General features: G+C 41.0%; 4 protein-coding genes across 4 annotated transcripts in view; 1 reads left to right on the top strand and 3 right to left on the bottom strand.

Annotated features, from left to right (window-relative positions):
- LOC131879727 (ankyrin repeat domain-containing protein 39-like) overlaps window positions 1-14,859 on the top strand; it is a 19,021-nt gene extending 4,162 nt beyond the window's left edge. The window contains exon 3 of the mRNA XM_059226125.1: window positions 14,703-14,859. Coding sequence (XP_059082108.1) covers window positions 14,703-14,731 — 29 coding nt within the window. The 3' untranslated portion in view covers window positions 14,732-14,859. The remainder of the gene's footprint in view (window positions 1-14,702) is intronic.
- LOC131879724 (uncharacterized) lies at window positions 2,822-3,975 on the bottom strand. The gene is made up of 2 exons (XM_059226122.1): window positions 3,818-3,975; window positions 2,822-3,741 (listed from the first exon to the last, which is right to left on the bottom strand). Exons 1-2 carry the CDS (start codon window positions 3,827-3,829, stop codon window positions 3,013-3,015), a joined length of 741 nt encoding a protein of 246 aa, XP_059082105.1. The 5' UTR covers window positions 3,830-3,975; the 3' UTR covers window positions 2,822-3,012.
- LOC131879725 (uncharacterized) lies at window positions 8,724-9,739 on the bottom strand. Its single transcript, XM_059226123.1, has 2 exons — window positions 9,603-9,739; window positions 8,724-9,526 (listed from the first exon to the last, which is right to left on the bottom strand). Exons 1-2 carry the CDS (start codon window positions 9,612-9,614, stop codon window positions 8,798-8,800), a joined length of 741 nt encoding a protein of 246 aa, XP_059082106.1. The 5' UTR covers window positions 9,615-9,739; the 3' UTR covers window positions 8,724-8,797.
- Window positions 14,860-15,576: 717 nt separating the features above from the next.
- On the bottom strand, window positions 15,577-22,040 carry LOC131879707 (uncharacterized). Its single transcript, XM_059226086.1, has 4 exons — window positions 21,845-22,040; window positions 19,887-20,192; window positions 17,780-18,396; window positions 15,577-16,176 (listed from the first exon to the last, which is right to left on the bottom strand). Exons 1-4 carry the CDS (start codon window positions 22,018-22,020, stop codon window positions 16,028-16,030), a joined length of 1,248 nt encoding a protein of 415 aa, XP_059082069.1. The 5' UTR covers window positions 22,021-22,040; the 3' UTR covers window positions 15,577-16,027.
- Window positions 22,041-22,046: the final 6 nt, after the last annotated feature.

The following is a 22,046-nucleotide window of genomic DNA, read 5'->3' as shown; positions in this document are numbered from 1 at the left end:
GGCACATGTACGGGTGAAAAAGGACAATCTACCTTTGAACATCCCTTCTTCCTATTGTACTTCTCAAGGCCGAACTTGAGAAGCTTTTGACACCACTTAGGGTGGTTAAGCTGACACAGTTTGTTAGTGATAAGACCCGCAAAACAGTCCGGTTGTATTTGAATGAATGGAGAAGTTTTTCCCAGGATCTCTTCCATTTAGTCATGAGAAGTTGTGGTGTTTTTAAAGGGTGCAATATGCAGTTTCGTTAGATCTAGCCTGGCAGCTCATTTTATTCTTGGAGTGGCGGCAACATCCCCCAAGTTAGTGGCCTAAACCCGAAAATTTTGATGATTTGGGACAGCGAAGAGTTTAAAGCGGCTTTCTTTTGAAAAAATGACATGTATTCCATTGGGCAATGGTAATGCTCCAAGTTTTACGGTCTTCACACCACCTCCTTCAATGGAACTTGTGTGGGTGCAAATTTAGGGACTTTCTAAGGCTTGAAGGGACGGACATGAAGACTTTTTTCAAATGTGGATTCCTGCTGATGTATGAGAGACAAGATAACCGACAGCAGTGAACGTTTTAGCAAGCCTCCCGTATTAAAAGACTTCGCAATCACGATCTTAGAAACTCGGTGAGTCCAAGATTTTTGTCCTTGGGCAGGTTTGTTCTCTAAGGATTCGCAGTTCAAGCATTTACAATAGTCCTCCACCTATGAATGGTTCGAGCATGGACACGGAAAGTCTCAATCACCCCCCTGGGCCTCTTGCCGACCTCCAACATACCCATGGCTTTGGCTCTGCCCTCGAGGCTGTGCTCACACGATATTTTCGTATATGGACTTTTTCCATTGCTCTTTTCAGGCTTACAAAACATTGTAGGCTATTGTTACCCGTCCGTTGCTGAAAAACTGGGTCAGTCCAAGGACGACGTCATCACTAGACAGAGACGGTAGGGTGGGGAAACGTGACTTTTATCCAGATGAACCGAATGCATTTTCCTTTTCACAAGTTGGACTTTAATTAGCTCAGAAAGCTTGACCTCAATCGAACGTCTGCGTCAAAAGCAATGAGGTCCTGAAACTCAGTACAACGTCAGCAGAAAATGACTTGCTTAGCACCACGTTGGTAAGATCTTACCAACGTGGTGCTAGCTCATTCAATTTGCGCTCTCCCTGGTCCGAGTTTTAAATGCTCATAAATTTTGACAGACGTTCGATTGAGATCAAAACTGAACATTGCTTTTTGAGGCTATGATTGAGTCAACTCATGTAAAGAGAAATGTATTTGATTGATTGGAGTTGGAATCACTCATTTTTCCCCACCCCGTCCCTGTCCAGTGGTGAAGTCGTCCTTGTCAGTCATAACTTGAAATCAGTTTTTTTTTTCAGTTGTCCTTCATCAAAACCTTCAGAACAGCATAATCAAGCAAACCATTGCCTTTGGAGGATAATTTTCCGAAAGCATCAAAAGTGGCCCTGAAAGCCCTACCTTTTGTGATCATTTGCCTAAGCTGAGATTAACCGGCATAGATGGGTCATTTGGTTCGATTTGAGTATTTACTTCCATTAGCTTTGAACGATTCTTTTCCAACCCAATATTTTTGTATCTACTATCTACCCAAACCAAAAACTGCAATATTGTCACTCTCCTCTAGATACTAGTAAGCTATCGATTATTGCTCAGATCTTAGCACAATGTTCGATGCATGAGCGACCAAATGTATTGGTTTTATTAAGTCAGTTTCCTCCGTGCATCTGAAAAGTAGGTCAGATCTCATGGTTGTTGAGATATTCTTGAGCATATAATGACATTCAAAACTATCCTATTGCATTTGGAAGAAAGCTTTTTTGCGGACTTCTTAACCACTAGTGGGAGTTATCAACGATCAATTAATCCAAACTCATGTTTGAGGAGGTTTACCCACTTTCAAGTGGATATACTCATGGAACTTCACAGCATCTTGAGTACACGGAATTTATGTATTCACACTGAATACATTAAACTGGACAAATTATAATCGGCGTCTTCTTCTAGGTTCAGGGCACAATCATATAGGTCGGAAGAATGTTTATGATACAACTTGTCTTCCTTTGCGGAATAAGTAAGTAAGGGCAGGGCGTCTTTACACTTGGATGGAAAACCGAGATTGAATCCTATTTGTGGTGTACGAGTCTTTTTGTTCGACTTGAGTACAATGAAAGAATCGAGTTCTCTGCAGGACTCGCCCTAGCAATAGTCCTACTTGAATCCTCAAACCGGATTCAATCTCGCTTTTCCATCCTGGTGTTAAGCAGCCCTTACAAATCGTCAGACCTCATCAGACCACCTTGAAGAGCTGCAATGTCTATTTTTTAAATTTCGTAATACGTTCATTAACTTTCATATTTCCCAGAATTGATTGTAAATCACCATGGCTTAACCGACTTTTCAGTTTTAGCGCAGTTGCTTGAGATCATTATTCCCACCGACCCAGATGTTCATTGGTTCATTCAAGCGGTAAACAGGATTATTATCGTCTGTCTCTTAGTAAGATCATTGATGGGAAAAAAATTACAATGCATCTTGAAAGTTATGTTTTAGAGGAAGCTCTTCATTGTCACAAGTTAAAAGCAGCAAAAATTGCTGCCTTGCATTAGACGATTAACCTCACCTTCGAGAATGAACACAGGCTTGCCCATATAAGGAACTTGGACGTTTAATTCCCTTGTTTCTAGGCGAGACATGGAAGGAAAAGTTCATTTGCAAACCTCGTAAATTGTTTTAAAGTAAATTTGATCCTACGTTAGAGAACATTTTGTAGACGCTAGCAAAACACTTAAGATCCTTTAGCACCATTAGAATGCAATTTTGAAAATGTATTTTCAATTTTTCAAATTCAAAATAAGAAAAACAGTTTTTGCCACAAAGACGATTGGAAGCTGTCGGATCTTAAAGAAAACGTTCCATGAATATTAGTTGTCTGAGATTTTTATTTTCGTTTTATATCACTTTGTTTTTAATACCCATCGTTCTTTACGGCCATGGTTTAGGCGCAAGGAACCAAGAGACCCCATTCGTTTTGGCATGAAGGTCCGACGGGGATCTTCTCGACAACGGTCTTGAAAACAGGGGTGGGCACCTTCACCTCTTGGGTCTTGGGCTCCAGGGTCTTGTAAGCCAAGGGCAGAGTATTGTAGGCCACAGGAAGAGTGTTGTAAGCCAAAGGCAAGTTGTTGTAGGCCAAAGGCAGAGTGTTGTAGGTGTTGAAGGCCACAGGCAGGGTGTTGTAGGTCAAAGGAAGAGTATTGGCAGCGTAGACAGCGGGCTTAGCCTCGGCTTCAGCCTCAACCTCGGAGGTCTCAGCCTCAGGGGCGACCTCGACAACGGTCATATCCTCGTCAGCAGATCGCTTCTCCTTCTTGGCACAAGGCACGTCCAAACCGAAGATGTTTTTGCAACCGGTCTCGACCTTCTCGAGCTCATAGGTCTTCACCTCAACGTCAAACTCCTCGGGAACAAACTTGGTCTCCACGGGTTGGATGGGGAGGGTGTTGTAAGCATAGGGAAGGGTGTTATAAGCATAAGGAAGGTTGTTGTAAGCCAAAGGCAATTGGTTGTAGGCCAAAGGCCAGGCGCCATAAGGCAAATTCAAGGATTTGTATCCAATTGGTGTGGGCTCCATTTCCTTCATTTCTTTTTCCACAATCATCTCCTTCTTAGCCACCATCATTTGCTCTTGAGCAAGGGTGCCAACCAAAGCAGCAGCAAACACCAACTGAAATCAATAAAGAACATATTTTATAGCTAATAAATTTCTGATAGGCTTCTCCTGAAGGCACCCAATGACTTACCAGGGTCTTCATTTTGAAATAATGTGGAAGATCGAGCTCTGTGTTACTGCTGAACGAACTGAATTCAAGTACGACAAAAATTCTTGCCCTTGCCCCTTTTATAGGCGCTTCCCTGACCAGACACCTTGATCGCCCCGAAAGTTGAAATCCGAGTCAACTTGACCAAACCGAACCAAAAAACTTGGCCCCATCCTCACCCGTTTGTTCGGTCAGGGTCGCCCTCCAGTCGATATTTTTCCTTCAACTCAGCTCTAACCTGACATTGGTCGGAGCACTTGGCTTGAAGGATGCTCGCACCTCACGGTCTTTTGAATATGTTGGATTGGAAAGGCGCACAGGTCACTCTGAACACGTAGAACGGTTGAGGTTGATTTGGCAAACCCATAAATCAATCATGAAACGAAACCAAACCAAAGTTACTTAACAAATTTCTCTTGAGCGGGTAGCCAATATCGCAAGGGGAATTGCCATCCGAACAGATTTTCCGTCCCTTAGATAAAAATAAGGATCAAGCGTTGTTGTACGTGACCGACGTCCCGAGTGAATCTATTCATGGCATATCTTGCTAAATATATTTTTAGAAATGATCAAGCATGATTGCTAAGCACTCTAAATTTATTCATGTTGCCCAAAATTAGCCTACACGTGTAGNGGTTGGATGGGGAGGGTGTTGTAAGCATAGGGAAGGGTGTTATAAGCATAAGGAAGGTTGTTGTAAGCCAAAGGCAATTGGTTGTAGGCCAAAGGCAATTGGTTGTAAGCCAAAGGCCAGGCGCCATAAGGCAAATTCAAGGATTTGTATCCAATTGGTGTGGGCTCCATTTCCTTCATTTCTTTTTCCACACTCATCTCCTTCTCAGCCACCATCATTTGCTCTTGAGCAAGGGTGCCAACCAAGGCAGCAGTAAACACCAACTGAAAATGCGATGATGAATATGTTAGGGATTCCAATTCTATTAATGAGCTCCCCTATAGAACTTTGAAAAAGACTCACCAGGGTCTTCATTTTGAAATAATGTGGAAGATCGAGCTCTGCGTTACTACTGAACGAACTGAATTCAAGTACGACTACGGTTCGAGTCCTCGGCCCTTTTATATGCGATCCTCTTACCAGGCAATCTCCAAAGTTGATACCTAAGCCGACAGCACCGAACCAATCCAAAAACTGGCCCAATCTTCACCCATTTGTTCAGCGGCGCCATCGGTCTGTTTGGCAGGTGCAGTTGCACCCTGGTCACGTTTAGGTACTTACACTGAAGTTTACTTTCTTTCAGTCTCAATCAAGCATCGTTGGCTATTGCTAGAAGAGACGATCTCTTTTGTTTTTAAAGAATGGGCGTAGTCAGTTATTCAAATACTCTTGAGTTTTACGTTGTGAGTCAATTCAGAGATTTGAGAGCGAAAAGTATGTAGGATGGCGTCACCACTGTTTGGCGGGAGGTCATTAAATCTTTTTCATTACAACGAAATTACCTACAACGGAATTATGTTTTCAATTTAAGGGAACCAAAAGCAAAATTTTAAGGAACAAAACAACACGCAAACCTCTCCGTGGTTTTTGGAGGAATCAAGTGACACAGTAAACAACTTAAATGCAAGAACCAAAAGCTCGAAAGCCGCTTTTCTTGCTGAAAGATAATTTCTACGTATGTTAGTAAGTAAAACTGCTACATTGTGTAATATATGATAATAGGGGAACACTTTCTTTAAGGTATAAGCGATCTCGATTGTAATTTAATCTTTTAACAAGGAATACGTAAGCCCTGAAGTACGAGTGACCTCCCAAATATGACTTGTTTAAACCATCCATGAGATGTTTGATACCATCGGTCAGACCAGAGATCAAGGGACCCACATTTGATCATGTCCTACCTTAAATGAGCGATTAAAGCGCATTGTCTAAAACGCGCCAATCCAATGGGTGGAGCAACATGAAAAGCGAACAATGATGAAATCAGACCTTACCTACATGATACTGAGACCCTTATCCAAAAGTTCTCTGTCTCTCAGTCGATTTAAGGATTCCCAATTCCAATTTTCTTTTCCTAATCCGACCCTCAAAATCTCACATATTTGGAGTATTACCAAGATTTGGGAAATCGTCAGCATTAGTTAACTGTGCGAAACCGAAAAGAGGCCTTGTTTTTTCTTTCCACAGAAATTCCCACAGAATTTCACCTCGCGGATTTCCACGCAAAAGTTATGTGTGATGGTTGTGGTGATTTTCGTAAGCGCAATTATTGCGCAGATCGGAAAATACCCAACTTTTTCATCAGGCATTGAACTCGGCGTTCAAAGAACAAAAAACCAAGAAGTTGTCGTAATCTAGCATGAGGATAGCAATAAGTAATAAGAACACTACACTTAATGTCGTGCAACGATGGATAAACCTGAGTTTGATTAACCAAAATAGTAGAAGTATGCAATTGTGATTTGGATTCAAGAACAAGAATAGATCATTCTGAGATTTCCTATATTTTAAAAGTCTTTTTTAACAAGTAAAAAAGGACTGAGGAAGCCATTAGTTGGGCCCGGGTGGACTCAAGATTACAGTTGATAACACAAAAATAGCGATCAATTAAGAGACCATGTTCAAGCGATGATCCAAGACAACCCTTCCATCTCCTGGATAGCCATTTTCAGTTAGCCGGATGTATCTAAGGCCCATGTTTGACACTTGTGACCATCAAATTGACCAAAAAAATTGATATGGACCCTTTTTATCTTTTTGAATGATTTCTCAACTGCTCCTGATTCCCATCAAATGATTTTTTAAAGAATTGAAGTTTTGCATGAATTTATACTTCCTGAAAGACGTCAAGGTTCAAGATTCAACCGTCAATTTTTTTTCAACTGCAACCTCGCGCACATATGAGCCAAAAGAAACGCAAATGTCCAACTTTTTCGAGTTTGATCTTGTCCACTCCATAATTGAGAAAGAAAAAAACAGATAAGATTCAATACCATGGCGTGCAGAAAATCGTAGAATATGGCATCCCTGTTCAAATTGGAACTTCTTTATAAGAAGGCCCAACTACTTTTGGACACCGAGCTATTAAGTGCAAAAAAACGTCAATTCCTAACTTTCTAAAACCAATTGAACGCAATATAAACCTATTTGAATGCTTTGAAGAAATGGGCTCTTCACAGACGGACGGACAAAACCAATGCGAAGGCCAGCCCTTTCTACGAAGGATGCGTCCAAGAGTTTTTGTCGAAAGATACATTCCATCAGACGTGAGACTGCGAATGATTTGTGCTCATTATGTTCGAATAAGTTGACCGCTTTGGTAACTCCAGTTGTAAAGCCATTCTTCGCCCCATTTCCAGGCTATGAAATTGCACCTCAAAAGAGAAAGATTTAGAAGGATAGCATTTGAAGAAATGAGGGACAAAAGCTTCCAGAAACTTTTGGCCTTTTGAGAGCGCACCTCTTCTATGTAGACAACATCATTGATGACGGCCTGTCGGTGGAGGAAAGTCCTTTACTTATGAGCCGTTACGCACTCTCAATCGCCAATTTTCTCAATCAAGTGCCAACATCATTGCCATGACAAAGTGTCTGAAACATTTCATGAAGGCACGGAGAACATCTACAATGACACTGATGCAAAAGTTCGTATAATACTCGACTATCTGATCCCATTCATAAATCTAAAGGAGAAGATGGCCGTGTCCTTACATCCTTACATGCCGAACAATCATATGAAGCTCTCAATGTCAAATTTGCTTCGAACCTGGTGGAAGTATGCTACGGCGGAAACAACAAACATGATTCACAAGTCGCAATGATTGAAACGAGAGATGAATTTTAATGGGACTCATGCCTTGCAAATGTGTAGTGTTCTTCCCATTATTCGAGCATTCCTCGCCATACCTCCTCTACGAATACCGATTAAGAGGTTCAAATAAATACAATCAATGAAAATGGCTGAAAAATCTACTTGAACAGAGTTAGCAATATGCTCAAAATCATGACACCCGTTATCTCCGAGTGGAATGTTCAACTACAAGGTCACTGAAGGAAATTTCGTTCCGTTCAACTATTTGCGATCGTAGATTTGATTTACGTAAACGTGCTGACAAACTACCGGAGCTTTGACCATTCCTAACGTAAACGAATTTAGTATCATCAGCATAACATCATCGGCGTAATATTAAGCTTTTGAAGTGGAAAAATGAATGGTATGAAAAGGAGAGGCCTCAAAATGGAGACCTTGGGACCACCTGACTTGGCATCATATTTGTTACTAAGGGACCCTTCATTTTAAGCTATTTGCTTCTCATCATAAATGAAGCTTCTTACCCAATCGAAAAATCTGCCTTAGATCCGAAATGTCATGAAGCCTGTTCAACAAAAAGCCATGATCTACTTAGTCAAAGACTTATAGTTTGTGTAAGAGAAAAAGGCCTTCGGATTCGACCTGACCCCCTGGACCACCCTACTCTCCTTTTTCAATTGATCATCCTCAATGGAGGCCTTGATTCAACATTGAATCAAATCCAACTTGAGCAGATTTTGTCAGAGTTAGACTGGACTGAGCGATTTTTTGCACATTGGATTTGGAGGCCCTGTCGGATCCGATGCACAGCTCTAGTAGGAAATCTTAGCTACAAAATTGTCATTAAACACCTTCCGTGTTTCTGCTCTTTCAAGTTCACTTACGATGGTGCAAAGGGAATGCAATTGGGATGGTTTCATTTTATATTTATTTTGGGTCCAAGGGTTGGGTTGAACCTTTTCTGGCCAAGCTACTTCACCAAATTCGAATCTTTATTTTTATGGATCTAGTTTAAGGATGTAATCTTAAGTCTAGTGTCAAAATAGCTTTCAGCGCAAAAAAGTTATATTAAAGGAATAAAAGATGTCTCATTTTGACGTCAAGAATGAGTGAGAAAGAATATATCTGTTGTCTGAGATTTTTATTTTCGTTGTAAATCTTTTTGTTTTTAATACCCATCGTTCTTTACGGCCATGGTTTAGGCGCAAGGAACCAAGAGACCCCATTCGTTTTGGCATGAAGGTCCGACGGGGATCTTCTCGACAACGGTCTTGAAAACAGGGGTGGGCACCTTCACCTCTTGGGTCTTGGGCTCCAGGGTCTTGTAAGCCAAGGGCAGAGTATTGTAGGCCACAGGAAGAGTGTTGTAAGCCAAAGGCAAGTTGTTGTAGGCCAAAGGCAGAGTGTTGTAGGTGTTGAAGGCCACAGGCAGGGTGTTGTAGGTCAAAGGAAGAGTATTGGCAGCGTAGACAGCGGGCTTAGCCTCGGCTTCAGCCTCAACCTCGGCGGTCTCAGCCTCAGGGGCGACCTCGACAACGGTCATATCCTCGTCAGCAGATCGCTTCTCCTTCTTGGCACAAGGCACGTCCAAACCGAAGATGTTTTTGCAACCGGTCTCGACCTTCTCGAGCTCATAGGTCTTCACCTCAACGTCAAACTCCTCGGGAACAAACTTGGTCTCCACGGGTTGGATGGGGAGGGTGTTGTAAGCATAGGGAAGGGTGTTATAAGCATAAGGAAGGTTGTTGTAAGCCAAAGGCAATTGGTTGTAGGCCAAAGGCCAGGCGCCATAAGGCAAATTCAAGGATTTGTATCCAATTGGTGTGGGCTCCATTTCCTTCATTTCTTTTTCCACAATCATCTCCTTCTTAGCCACCATCATTTGCTCTTGAGCAAGGGTGCCAACCAAGGCAGCAGTAAACACCAACTGAAATCAATAAAGAACATATTTTATAGCTAATAAATTTCTGATAGGCTTCTCCTGAAGGCACCCAATGACTTACCAGGGTCTTCATTTTGAAATAATGTGGAAGATCGAGCTCTGTGTTACTGCTGAACGAACTGAATTCAAGTACGACAAAAATTCTTGCCCTTGCCCCTTTTATAGGCGCTTCCCTGACCAGACACCTTGATCGCCCCGAAAGTTGAAATCCGAGTCAACTTGACCAAACCGAACCAAAAAACTTGGCCCCATCCTCACCCGTTTGTTCGGTCAGGGTCGCCCTCCAGTCGATATTTTTCCTTCAACTCAGCTCTAACCTGACATTGGTCGGAGCACTTGGCTTGAAGGATGCTCGCACCTCACGGTCTTTTGAATATGTTGGATTGGAAAGGCGCACAGGTCACTCTGAACACGTAGAACGGTTGAGGTTGATTTGGCAAACCCATAAATCAATCATGAAACGAAACCAAACCAAAGTTACTTAACAAATTTCTCTTGAGCGGGTAGCCAATATCGCAAGGGGAATTGCCATCCGAACAGATTTTCCGTCCCTTAGATAAAAATAAGGATCAAGCGTTGTTGTACGTGACCGACGTCCCGAGTGAATCTATTCATGGCATATCTTGCTAAATATATTTTTAGAAATGATCAAGCATGATTGCTAAGCACTCTAAATTTATTCATGTTGCCCAAAATTAGCCTACACGTGTAGTGTGGTCGTTTCTGCCGTCAGTGACGTGAAAGATTAGTGCGAAATATATTTCTGACGAAACTCTTACCAGATGTATCATCATATTTGTATCGTCAATTGCAATTAATAAAGGAAACCCCCACCCGTATATTCAGATCAAAAGGCATAAATGCATAGTCTGCTATTCGAAACTCGTTCTCCATCCAATCCCATTCGCTATTGTGAGCTTGCATCCTGAAATTAATCTGCTTTGGCTCACCACCAACTCCTTCCTCATCCCCAACTCCAATATGGATTGAAATGACTTCATTGATCTAATCAAAGCAACTCGTCGTCGTGGTTGTCGGCCTCCACCTCCTTGGTTTTGTCAACTTGGTCCTCAAACCCCTGACACCCCCCCGGTTGAAATAGATAGCGTTTCATTCGTTCATTCGTTGGTTCGTTGGTTTGGTTCATTTGTTACGCAATCTTCTCTCAAATGAACTGAGCGAACCCGGTTTGGGAACGTGAAGGTTTTTCGAGGCGTGAGCTAATACGTACTGTACTGTACGAACAGTTAGTATCCACAAGAAGTAGTCCTCTCGATCGTAGAGTAGGAGTTGTTGGTGTAGTAGTACAGTGGTAGAAGTTGTGAATAAGTATAGAGCATAGCTCTGAACGTACTGCAGAGAGTCAGAAACACACCCATCTTGGGCCATGGGCTACAGACATACCGAAACCATTTGAAGAATGTGCCTGGACTCAAACGAGATCCGATTTTGAACAGGATGATGCCTTTCTTACGAAACAAGAGACCCAAAAAAGCGCTCAGAAACAGAGCACGGAGGGCATTGTCTGCAGCTAATGTCAATTCAGTTTAAAAGTAAAGCCAAAAGTTCATTAGCAAAAATATGGGACTTTGTGTTGCTTTGCCTCGAACGGCAGCGATTTGATTTTGCAATTCTGTAGGACTAATGGACAAGATCCTGTTGAAGCGAATCATTACATTACGTTATGTAAGTAACTGCAAGGATATAAAATGAAATTAAGTTCATTTTCAAAACTCTCACAAATGGGAAGCCAAGAATATTTCACAAAACTGCGGACCACCAGAAAGTAGGATCGAGAAGCTATTTGGTGAAACCAACAGAACTAAACCAATTAACATGATTTAAACAAAAATGGCCCATCGTTTGGTTGCCTACGAAGTTCCCCTGAATTGCGCACTGAATATGACGACGGCAGACAATTTTTCCGTGGTTCATTCAACTTTGGCAATTGAGCCTTCTTAATAGTAGGGGTCTGCCTGCTGTCTGCCCAAATGAGTGCCTAAAGAAAAGCCGTAGTTGTTGTATGGGCAACTCGGTTTTCCTCAAAAAAATGGACTCACCATTGCCAAATGGAAATTCATTTCTGTGAAACATAATAGATGCAAGAAAATTAACGTATGCTGCTTTGGGAACAAAGTAATGCTCTTTGTTTCTCGTAAGTTTGCTCCTTTATTCGTTTCAAGAAAAAAGATGCCTTTTCATATACTAAACTTGGATCTGAAGAAGATAATGGTCTCATGACATCGGCTTGATTTTTTGGGCACAACGGTTGTCCTTCTTCTGACATTGATCATTTTTCCAGAGCACCAAGTCTAGATTTTGCATTGGCAAAATGTCTTACTCGCGACAAAATTTGGTAATGTTAAAGGTGTTACTTGCAAAAAAGAAGATGTTGCGGTTAATGGGTATATTGGCTTGCTAATCTACAGTAGCCATTTCCCCAATTCAAGGAAAAGGTAGACAAAAATGCTTATCTTATCAAAAATTGATTCCCATGAAAAAATTCCATTTAACGCACGGTTGCTCTTTTTGGAAGTGCTTTGAAAGCACTTGATTAATCTTAGGGCGTGCCTAAAGTGATTGGCAAATAGTTTGGTCATTTTAAGAGCCAGATTGGCATTAGTTTCAGATCTATCTATAATCCAGATTTTTGGGTCAATAGTAGCGACCGTAGAGGCTTAATGAGCACTTTGCGAGCACCTTCAAGCCCTCGAGAATCCAAACCAGTTAGAACAATGAAGTCCACCTCTCTTCTTTCTCGGGCTTCTTCAATGTTCAATTTACTTCCCTCAAATATTCGTAAGGATTATGTAGGCATTGTTATTGTTAATCCAGTAGCCTTTTTTCAAGTCGGACTTGGACTAGCATGCCAGATCAGTCCTACATTCAAGGACTAACTCGGTCTGCCAACTCAAATTCTTTGGTAAACTAAACGTCACCTAAAGTATAAAAGGTAAAGAAGAGTCGAAATATGACCTTTCATTTTAATAGTACTAGGGATTACATTCCTTGTAGTGGATAGAAAAGCCCACGAAAACCAAACCAAAAAAAGATAATGAATATGTTGGCACATTGGTTCGTTCATTGAAGTTTTTATCCGCATATCTCTTGAACTTGACAGTATTAAAAAGGGAATAAAGAAGGTCGGAGATAGATTGACAGCACTGTACTGACATGCCTCAAAAAGTGCTCAATTCTGTATTGGTTGCAAGATGATTCGTCTTTCCAACATTTTGAGGACAGGCGGCCCCTTGTGACAGCTGGTTTGGCCATTTTCATTTCCACGTGTGGGAGAAGTTATTTGCAATAAATCCTGTGACATTACGACAGTTGTAAATCTACCATGGTGCAGGTGCTTTCGTCGAATTGGATACGGCTCCATTTCTCAAAGAATAAGCCAGGCCGAGCCCTGTGGGCAATTCAAAGAAGGACACAATTGTTTTTTTTTTAGGGCTGAAAAGCTTTTCTTGAAAGCTCAGCTATTTGGGGAACACTACTTGTAATTTTTATTTATTTCGGAAATGATTACACTCCTAATTGACCGAATGTGAATTATTTGCCCCTTCGAAGGAGACATCCTTTAGTCTTTCAGGTTCTAGTCGTGCTTACTTCCAAATACATTGAAGGCCAAGATTAGTAAGTGTGTCCAAAGGTACGGGTTAGCTTACACACGAGCTTCTAGAAATATATACTGTTGTACTGTCAAAACCTTATGTGGTTGATCAAAAGAAGGTCCAGAATTCGAATTTTATGTTGTGTTTACAACATACCTTTGGACTTATTTTCTGAGTTCCCTAAGCATAGTTTTGGGCTCAAATTTGACCAATTCATCTATTCGACAAGATCTTGCAGCCGTATCAAGTGCTTATTTGGAATAAAGTGAACGGTTTAGGTCATAACAAATTATTACTTCCATTTGCAGTCCACATCTCTAGAAGTTCATGGCTTACGCAACAACCTACTGTACAATTGAAGCCAATTAACGATGAAGGACATAGGCGTAATTCTTCTCTTTTCTAACTGACCTCTACATAGAGGATTATTTCATCCTCACCGGAACCTTTTATTGGAAGACACTTGCATTGCGCTACCTCACGCCGTCGGAAGCACCAACTACGTAACAGATGAAAATCAAGTTTTAACAACTAGGGGCGAAGGAAAGGTGACCCGGCAATCCCTAGACATAATTTCAGCGACAATTGTGTGGAAGTTGCATTAAAGTATTAAAGCAATTATAGTTTATCACATCACCTCCGTATCGAAATCATGAAGAAAATCATGGTCGGATATAACGCTTCATCATTTACAGCTCTCAATAGCGTCAATTTTTAACTTATTTTGGACCAATTGTGGAAAAGACCGAGGGTTACATAGTTCATAAAATAAGCAAATATATTTACATCAGGTGCCCTTAATTATTGACGTGTTATCAAGGGACAGGAACTTCACATTTAGTGTAAGTTTCACAAAATAAATTCTGAATTTCAGCTCCTTGCAATTTTCATAATCGGTGTTTTCAGCATTCTTTTTTTGTGAATCGATTAACGGCCATAGAAATTATGAAAAAGGAAAGGACGTTACATTATGAAATATTTCTATTTTAAATAGATATTCAAAGCTATTATTGAATGCAAGTAGCTTTTCATCGCTCATCTGTGCTATGGTTGATTTTACTCTTTCATTAATAATGCGATTTTGTATTTTGGGTGAAATTCTCAGTCATTTTATAGATTTTACTTTTAAGTAAAATTGTTCTCCAACGCGTAAAAATGGCATGAAGAGTATATTTATTTCCGAATATATTCCACTTAAATTTAGTGACGTGCTGTAATGATTTTTAGTTCTGTATCAAAATTAAGAAAATTGTTTTTTTTGTTGCCATGTTGCCATAACATGCCGTTGTTGTTGACTTATGAGCATGGTCAAACGATAAAAGTTGTACCCCTTGACAGGTTTGAAATCCCTCTGCTCAATGACGTTAACATTCGCCGTGTGCTTTTCTTACATGAGGATAATCTGTGATATATTCTATGTCATTTCGTATCAAACTTTACACTAACAAACCTTGGGAAATGGAGATCTCCACACTGATTCGAAAGGAAATGCATTCATAAAAGACAAACTTCAAAGCGCTCTCTATTGTCTTGTTGTTTTTTTACAGGGCGTGGTTGTTGCAAACCCGCTGTTTGAATTGCTTCATTCGTTCAATCGAAGAGGTCTAATCATGAGTGGAAACCAGTTCTTTGGATGTCAAACCTTTCTGTGAATGATCGTTCTGTTCGGAACAAACAATGTCCCTCTGAAATTCGAGTAGGATCATGCCCTGAATAGCAATCACTTCTTCATGAACAGTTGGTTATTATGCTTCGGCCTTGTCAAGACTCATTCCATTTTACTTGACTGCATCGTTCTAGGATTTGCCGCCCAGCTTCATAACTAGAAATGTCCTTCGAATTTTCGGTTCTATGACCAATTGGGAGCGCAGTTGTCAAGGCAATGCAAAGGCGAATACCATTCTTGAGAACAAGATTTCAAGTCCATCTTCTTCAAACTTGAAGTGCAATCGGATTCTCGATACCAATTCTTCCATTTTCAGAGCATTTCATGAGATGAGTTTGGGAACGATAATAACCAACCAAGCCATCATTGTTACTAGTAGGTACGATATGAACAAGACAGACATGGCTTATTCAACCAAAGTACTTTCAATTAAAAATTTCATCCCTTATTCAAACTTCCTTCTCAAAATAGCAGACACACCATTCAAAACCGAAGAGAATTATGATTAGAAATTGTATTTTTGAGGCATACGTTAGTTAGGATTAACTCGTTTTCTGTGTGGGTTGCATCTCTTACCTTCAATAATGAGGTGTTTTTTTTAGTAGTAGATGCTAAAATAATATTTGTTACTTCGAAGTGGAGTGCAAACGAGCAACTTAACCAAAGCATATTCAAAGAATCAAATTATATATTGTTTCATTTCACGGCAGTTTTTGTTCGACATCAACCCGTCGAGTAATACAAGCAGCAGGAAGAATGTTTTAACGAGGTATTTTATTACACCATGTTAAAGATCAAGTTAAACATGTTCAAAGAGACCATGTAAAGGCTGGCGAGGCCTTTGAAAGACCCAACATGAGTAATGCTAATATCATATACAGGACAAAGAAAGTACCTCAGTGGGAAACGAGTAACTTGACGAGAGAAAGGAACTTGCGGCAAGGCACGTGAGAACATGGAACACGTTTTTTAAATGAAATCGTTCAGACGTGTACATGGAGCTAAAGTACAGTTTTTTTTTTAAATATCTCATGAATACTTGAACCATAGATCTTCCAGAGGCGACGTAAAAGCCAGACAACGCAGAGATCTATCAAGAGTATTTCTCAAGAAGATATTTGACCGACCAAGTGGGGGCAACGAGATGAGTCTGATTGTGTCGTGTCGCGTGTCACCCGATCCCAGAATTCGCCGTCGAGAAGAGTCTCAGACGAATTCGCAATTTCCACGGAATAGCCTCTTCCTCATGGAATGAAGCAATTTGACCAGAGCGGATCGAAATCGCTTGGCCATAATGCAATAGATCAAGAAATTCACGGATGAATTCACCACCAAAAGCAAACGGTTGGTGAAGCCTGAAATGAGTAATCATTTTTTGGAATCAGCTCAAAATATGAAATTGATGCACCGCCGACAGCTGGAATTTGACGTGTATTTTCGATACAACCAATCTTAGAATTTGGACCAAATGTCTTGATAGAGAAGTTTCGGGAATTTGCTGGCAATCCAATGACTAATTTGTTAATTGAATTCTGGCCCATCAGACCAAATGCTTCTAGTCTTTAAAAGGTACACAAGGAATAGAGTCAGTGAGGTATCTCGAATTTTGAAATGTGTTCGTCTGTTCCATAATCCAAACATTCGTTTGTTATTAATAAATCGTCTAGATTGATTGGTCACAAACGCACCAAGAAAGCGTGCGATGGCTTGGGAATCTTTCCAATATTTCTAAACTTTATCGGATGACAAACGCGATGTTTGCCAATGAATTTGACATATTCAAGGCACAGGATTCGCCGGCAAGTTAACGTCACAAATCAGAGCTCTTCAAAGTTGACATATTATTTTCGAGAAGAACCCATCTGGCCAGAACGAAATGACCAAATGACAGTCTTTTTGTTACAGGTATGAAGGCAAAATAAATTTATAGTAAAAATGATCGAAGTATGCTTACTCTATTGATCAACTGTGTGTAGAAATATTTGGGATTAAATAAGAGACTGATAATTCAATAACAATTCGTTGCAACTTTATGATGATCCACGAAAAAACAATGCTTCCATCTATTCATTTCGATTTAAATTGAATTGCACCTATCGGTTACGTCATATGTATATCTTCATCCAATTCAGTACAAATGGTGTATGGTGAAAACAAGCTCTCCTGTTTGCAAAAAGAACCCGGCCTTTGTTCTCGAGACGGCCTTTGAGGTGTGTTTTGGTATTCTTTGGGTTTGTTGTTAGATAACCTTCACGGTACCTGATTTTAGAACACCCAACCATTTCAGAAGCTGTTCTTTTGTCGTCAAATACTCTTGATGAGTCCGGGAGCAATGGAACAATAAAAGGAACTTACAACCATCAATGAAAAGAGACGGGAAATTCCATATTGTTATGGTTGGAAAAGGAAACGTGTCTCAATTATAAATTGTAAGTAGGCATATGCTAAAAGAATATCAGCGAGCCCTATGCCTGGCTCTCCAATGCACCAAAAATAAATATTGAATAACAAGTCTGCGTCAAGATCAAAGTAAGGGTTAGAAGGTACATCAATGATGTGAAAAGGTTCATGTTTTCATGTTGTCACCATTCTCTTAAGTATTGACGCCTAAAGGGAAGCATTTAATGGGACCTCGTTATGTTTGGACGAGAAAATTGGAACAAAATGCAAACAATTTGTTGCCTCGTCAAATATGGGCCATTTCTATCAGGATTGAGTAACTCAGATGAGACACATCATATCAATCTAAATGATCCTACATGTTCCACCCTGATCCAGAGAACAAATGAAGAAAAGGCTTATGAATATCTAAATGCTATTTTTACGAACAAGGAGTGTCTGGGAACGTTTGGCCAGGTGACTAGTAAAAAGAGATGACCTCATTTTGTCCGAAATCTTAGCAATACAAAGTCTTAAGTACATCCCATCAAAGTTAAATGGTTTTGCTATTGAGCTTACCCAAGGTGTAAATGATGGCTGGGACGTGGGACCGCTTTTGTTGCTCACATTCCTTATAGTAGTCCTTCAAACCGTGGCCGGGCAGGCAAATTTGAAAGATCTGGATGCCAACTTGAAAAAGATGACAGGCGAAGAAGATGGTTATGATGCAAACCAAAATGCCGATGGATTTTTCTCGCCGATTTTGAAATCGCTTCTCGGATGACTTGATCGATTTCCTTTTAAACAAACACGACGAGTGCAACGAGATCGAGGTCAAGTGGGATCCGGTGATCGCCATGGGATTGGGATTGGGATTGGAATTAGCCGGAACTGCTTGTCCATTGGCATTGGTCTGATGTTCCGAGACACTGTCCTCAAGTCCCGCTAAGGGTCTTGTTGAATGACTACAAGTGACTGGAGTGGCTCCTCGACAAGTTCGAGATTGGCGGGGTGTCAGAAAAGTTGACTGAGAGCGATGAAGATCCACCCTTTGACCACCATTGGCACGAAATGAGGTCTCCAGTATCACCTGGCGTCCATTCGGCCTCTTGGTGGATGAATGAAGGCTGGGCGAGTTGTAGTTAGAAATGACCTCGTCCTCGGTGTGGAAATCCGACTTGGTGGGACCGAGATGACTGGAAACGAGGGGCGGGGAGACGCGGATCTTTAATATCTGGCATGAATATCAGCTTTTTTTCGTTCTGACAGATAAAAACTTGGCGAGACTTTTCGAGACAGTTTTCAATTAGCGATGCCAGGTGCACTTTTTCTTTCACGGTAACTATCGAACTTGTCAGAACAATTCAACTTGACAAGGATGGCTATTTGAGGCCTCTCTTTTGGCTCTCTTAATCTGGCTTTGGATCCTCGAGGTCTGTCTAACGTAACTTGTGTTCCATTCCTTGAATCGCTCGAATTTCAGACATATTGACGTGCTCCTCAGCGCAAAAGCAATCGATATATCATTCATGGCTAAACAACAATCCCAATTTATTTCTGTTTCCTTCTTCATCCGATTTTGATTCAAATTCAAAGGGTTCAATAGTCGGCAGATATCTTTTCTCCTCTCTTACATATAGGAGACTCGCTCGTTTAGCTTGTTCATTCGTCGAATTCTATTTGATCCTTTTATTAAAGTGTTCCCAATTTGGTATTTTGCCCAAGCGCATTCCCAAACGTTGCTCTTCATCGTTGTTTTCTGCCCCCCAAAAGTACTAAAGGCCAATTATTCACTCCAATTTGTACCTCACTACATGAGTCGGGGAGAAGTAGTACTTCACATTTTCATCCCTAAATCATCCACTACATACAATACATGGAAGTCACGACAAATATGGTCGCAAATATTTGGCCTCTCAATGCCAACATCCGTCAAATTTCGGGTTTCGCATTGCTTTCTGCTTGGTCGAGTCAAAGGGTAAGTAACATGGGAAGTCCATTTTCCCATTGAATTCAGCATTGCTATTAACAAGGAATAAGTCAACATTTTCATAAATGACCATCAGCCCTTCTCTTCTACAATGCCATACGAAGGATTCTTAACTGGTTTTACGAACTCTATTTACATGAATGATGAGCATTAAAGTGTTAACAGATACGAACTGTAATACAAATGTTTTAAATGATAGTACCGTTCAGAAGCAAGGAATTTATTTAGCAGACAGAGAGAGCTTTCAAAATACTTGACATCTGTGTCTAGGAGCCCTTTTGTGCGGAAAATGATTGCTATTTGATTTGTGTTTCAGCCTTCATAGTAGCTTTCTGTTATTCTACCTAATCCTTTCGAAAGAATTCCCTTTATCACACAGTCTCTGTCCGCTCTTTTGTAGGCTCCAAATGGAACAACAAAGTGACAACGCACACTGTAATCTGTGTTCTAACCGAAACTTTGAAAGACGAAAGACTTTCAATTTTTCAGAAAAACACGATCCATCGGACTTCATAATGCAAAACTCGAAACTTCGGTCAATCTTCAATTCTGTTTAAGTTTTCACACATGTACAGACTACTATAGCGTGCAGTGTGTTTTCAAAGGACCATAACGTCTTTTTTTTGACGTGAACACAACCTTTCTCCATGTCGAACAAGAATGAATTGGAAATGAATCCAAGTTGGCTGAACTCACCGGTGGTTCATCTTTCCCGAGTTCCAAATCTTTATACTGATCTGAAAGTTGAGGATGCAAAGGGCCAACAGTGGGAGCACCTCGCCGATGAGACACTCGTGATAGCTGCTGAAAACCACGTAGGAGGCCTGCTCATTGAGCTCGGTGGTGGTGTAGACGAGCTCGGTGGAGTTTTCCTTTTCCGACGTGGCCAATTTGAATTCGAAGAATTTCGAGACATTCACCAAGAACGCGATCAACAGCACCATGATGATGTAAGTACATGGGCTGGGCTTGTACTTCAGTGGATGACAGATGGCGTGATATCTGGAACATAACAGATAATCCCAGTCACACGCAAGCGAGATGGGCGGTGAGGCGAATATTTTGGAACGAGGACAATTACTATTGGGGGAAGGGGGGGGGGATTTGGGGTTTGTGCTTTCCCCTGGTTTTAGAATGGAACAATTGCCAAAGTGGAGATTAAAGTGGAGAAGGAGATGGCGGTCTGTTTAAGATATATGAGACAGAAGTGGCACCTTGGCCAAGGTAGTAAGTAGTTCTTGTTCCTCTTTCGCTCTCTCCCTCTCCTTCTTCATCATCTTGGAACACTTCGATCTCCTTTTCTTCATCTTCGCAAATGGTTTGAGAGAAATTAAGGGGAGAATCCATTTATTTCCAAAGCGAGGGATATTTTATTACAGAGCCGAGAAAAGTGGTTTTTGAAACCAAAGTGGAAAGAATGTATGTTCTGATAGAGCTGGATTCCTCTTTTTTCCAATTGCTTGGTCCCAATCTAAAGCGAATCTTTAGTCTTTTCATTAGGCGGCTTTCCACACCATTAATCAAGACGCTTTTTATCCCTCCTTGAGTGCTCTTATCAAACCAAAAACAGTAGCTTCTTTCTCGAAAACGGGTGCCATTCCAAAGGAACCTAAGATCTCTCCGGGATTTTGCAGTACCCTACTCTTTTCCTTGAAACATGCATTACACGTCATTTGGGAAGGCCAAGGAAAAGTTTCCCGACCTGAGCTTGCACATCAGTAGACCCTGAGCTAGCACCAGCTCAAATGCATTCAACAACCTCAGAGGCAACAGGACGACGGACGACATGATCCATGGCCTCGCCCCCACTTTCCAAGCCAAAACATATACTATATATATGACCTTGTCTTCAAGTTATGGCTCGAGCAACTCGCAAAAAGTTGCCTAACTTTTAGGAACCTGACAGCTGACAACTGTTGACTTTTCTGGATGGACAGACACCACGGATAAAAATGTGTTCCCTTATTAGAATGCAGTCACTGCCATGGTAAAAAGAACAAGGCAACTTGGAAGGTGCAGCATTCTGCGGGAGGGAAATTCCAATCCCGTGGAAATGGTTCTTAGGACCTAAAGGTGAGTTTTCACCCCCTTCAAAAGTGCCTATTTTTGTCCTAAATGATACGAATTTCCGCTATGGGCATTAGCAGATCATTGTGTACATCGCTATATACGCCAAGTTACGTGATGTTCTATTAGAATCGGCACGCCAATACACTTGCAAATATACATACATCGGAAAGGAAGGCCTCAATTAGTAAAGGCCCACCTATTTGCTCAACTATTTGCCCACCCAGCAAGGATGATTCGGCATTTTTTATTCACGCAAACTTTGTCTTTGCCCTTTAAGTGCCATCCAAGAGCAAATAGAAGGCCCAGGCATGCATCACATACTGAATTATGTTGACTTTGCATTTACAAGAGGGATAATGCCTACCATACATAATTACATTTCCGCACGGTTAAGAAACGTAATCTCGAATTTGGGATTGACATTTGGCCACGAGAAAATTGATTCTCGCCCTTCTTGATTGTGACATGACTTCTATTGTCAAAACAAATTAGGCGGCAATGACAGTCCTAGCGCCAGGCCTTGTACGAGTATATAGGCACATATGCAGATGATTAGCTATTTCTAGCGATGGAAATCTGCTCACCTTTCCGCTGCAACTGCGACAACCATGTAAACGCAAGCTGTTCCAGTCATGCTCTTAAGTGGGTGAATGAGGTAAGGGAACAGATAGATATGCCATTCTGGCTCCTTTCGGCCGAAACCATCCAACAAAGACCAATCGTATATGGCAAAGAGAAGCAAAACTGAGTCCAACGACATGAGTCCAATCAATAGGGAATTGAAGC

This window comes from Tigriopus californicus, chromosome 4 (assembly GCF_007210705.1).
Source record: "Tigriopus californicus strain San Diego chromosome 4, Tcal_SD_v2.1, whole genome shotgun sequence".
Classification (NCBI taxonomy): Eukaryota; Metazoa; Arthropoda; class Copepoda; order Harpacticoida; family Harpacticidae; genus Tigriopus; species Tigriopus californicus.
This window is presented reverse-complemented; position numbering and strand designations above follow the sequence as displayed.

What these genes read in the sequence shown, in the direction of transcription:
- LOC131879707 (XM_059226086.1), bottom strand. Translation starts at nt 22,020, where the DNA reads ATGTCGTTGGACTCAGTTTTGCTTCTCTTTGCCATATACGATTGGTCT. An exon ending in GTCGCAGTTGCAGCGGAAAG is followed by an intron (nt 20,193 to 21,844) that starts GTGAGCAGATTT and finishes GTTATGTTCCAG; the next exon opens with ATATCACGCCATCTGTCATC. An exon ending in AGCCATCATTTACACCTTGG is followed by an intron (nt 16,177 to 17,779) that starts GTAAGCTCAATA and finishes TACTCATTTCAG; the next exon opens with GCTTCACCAACCGTTTGCTT.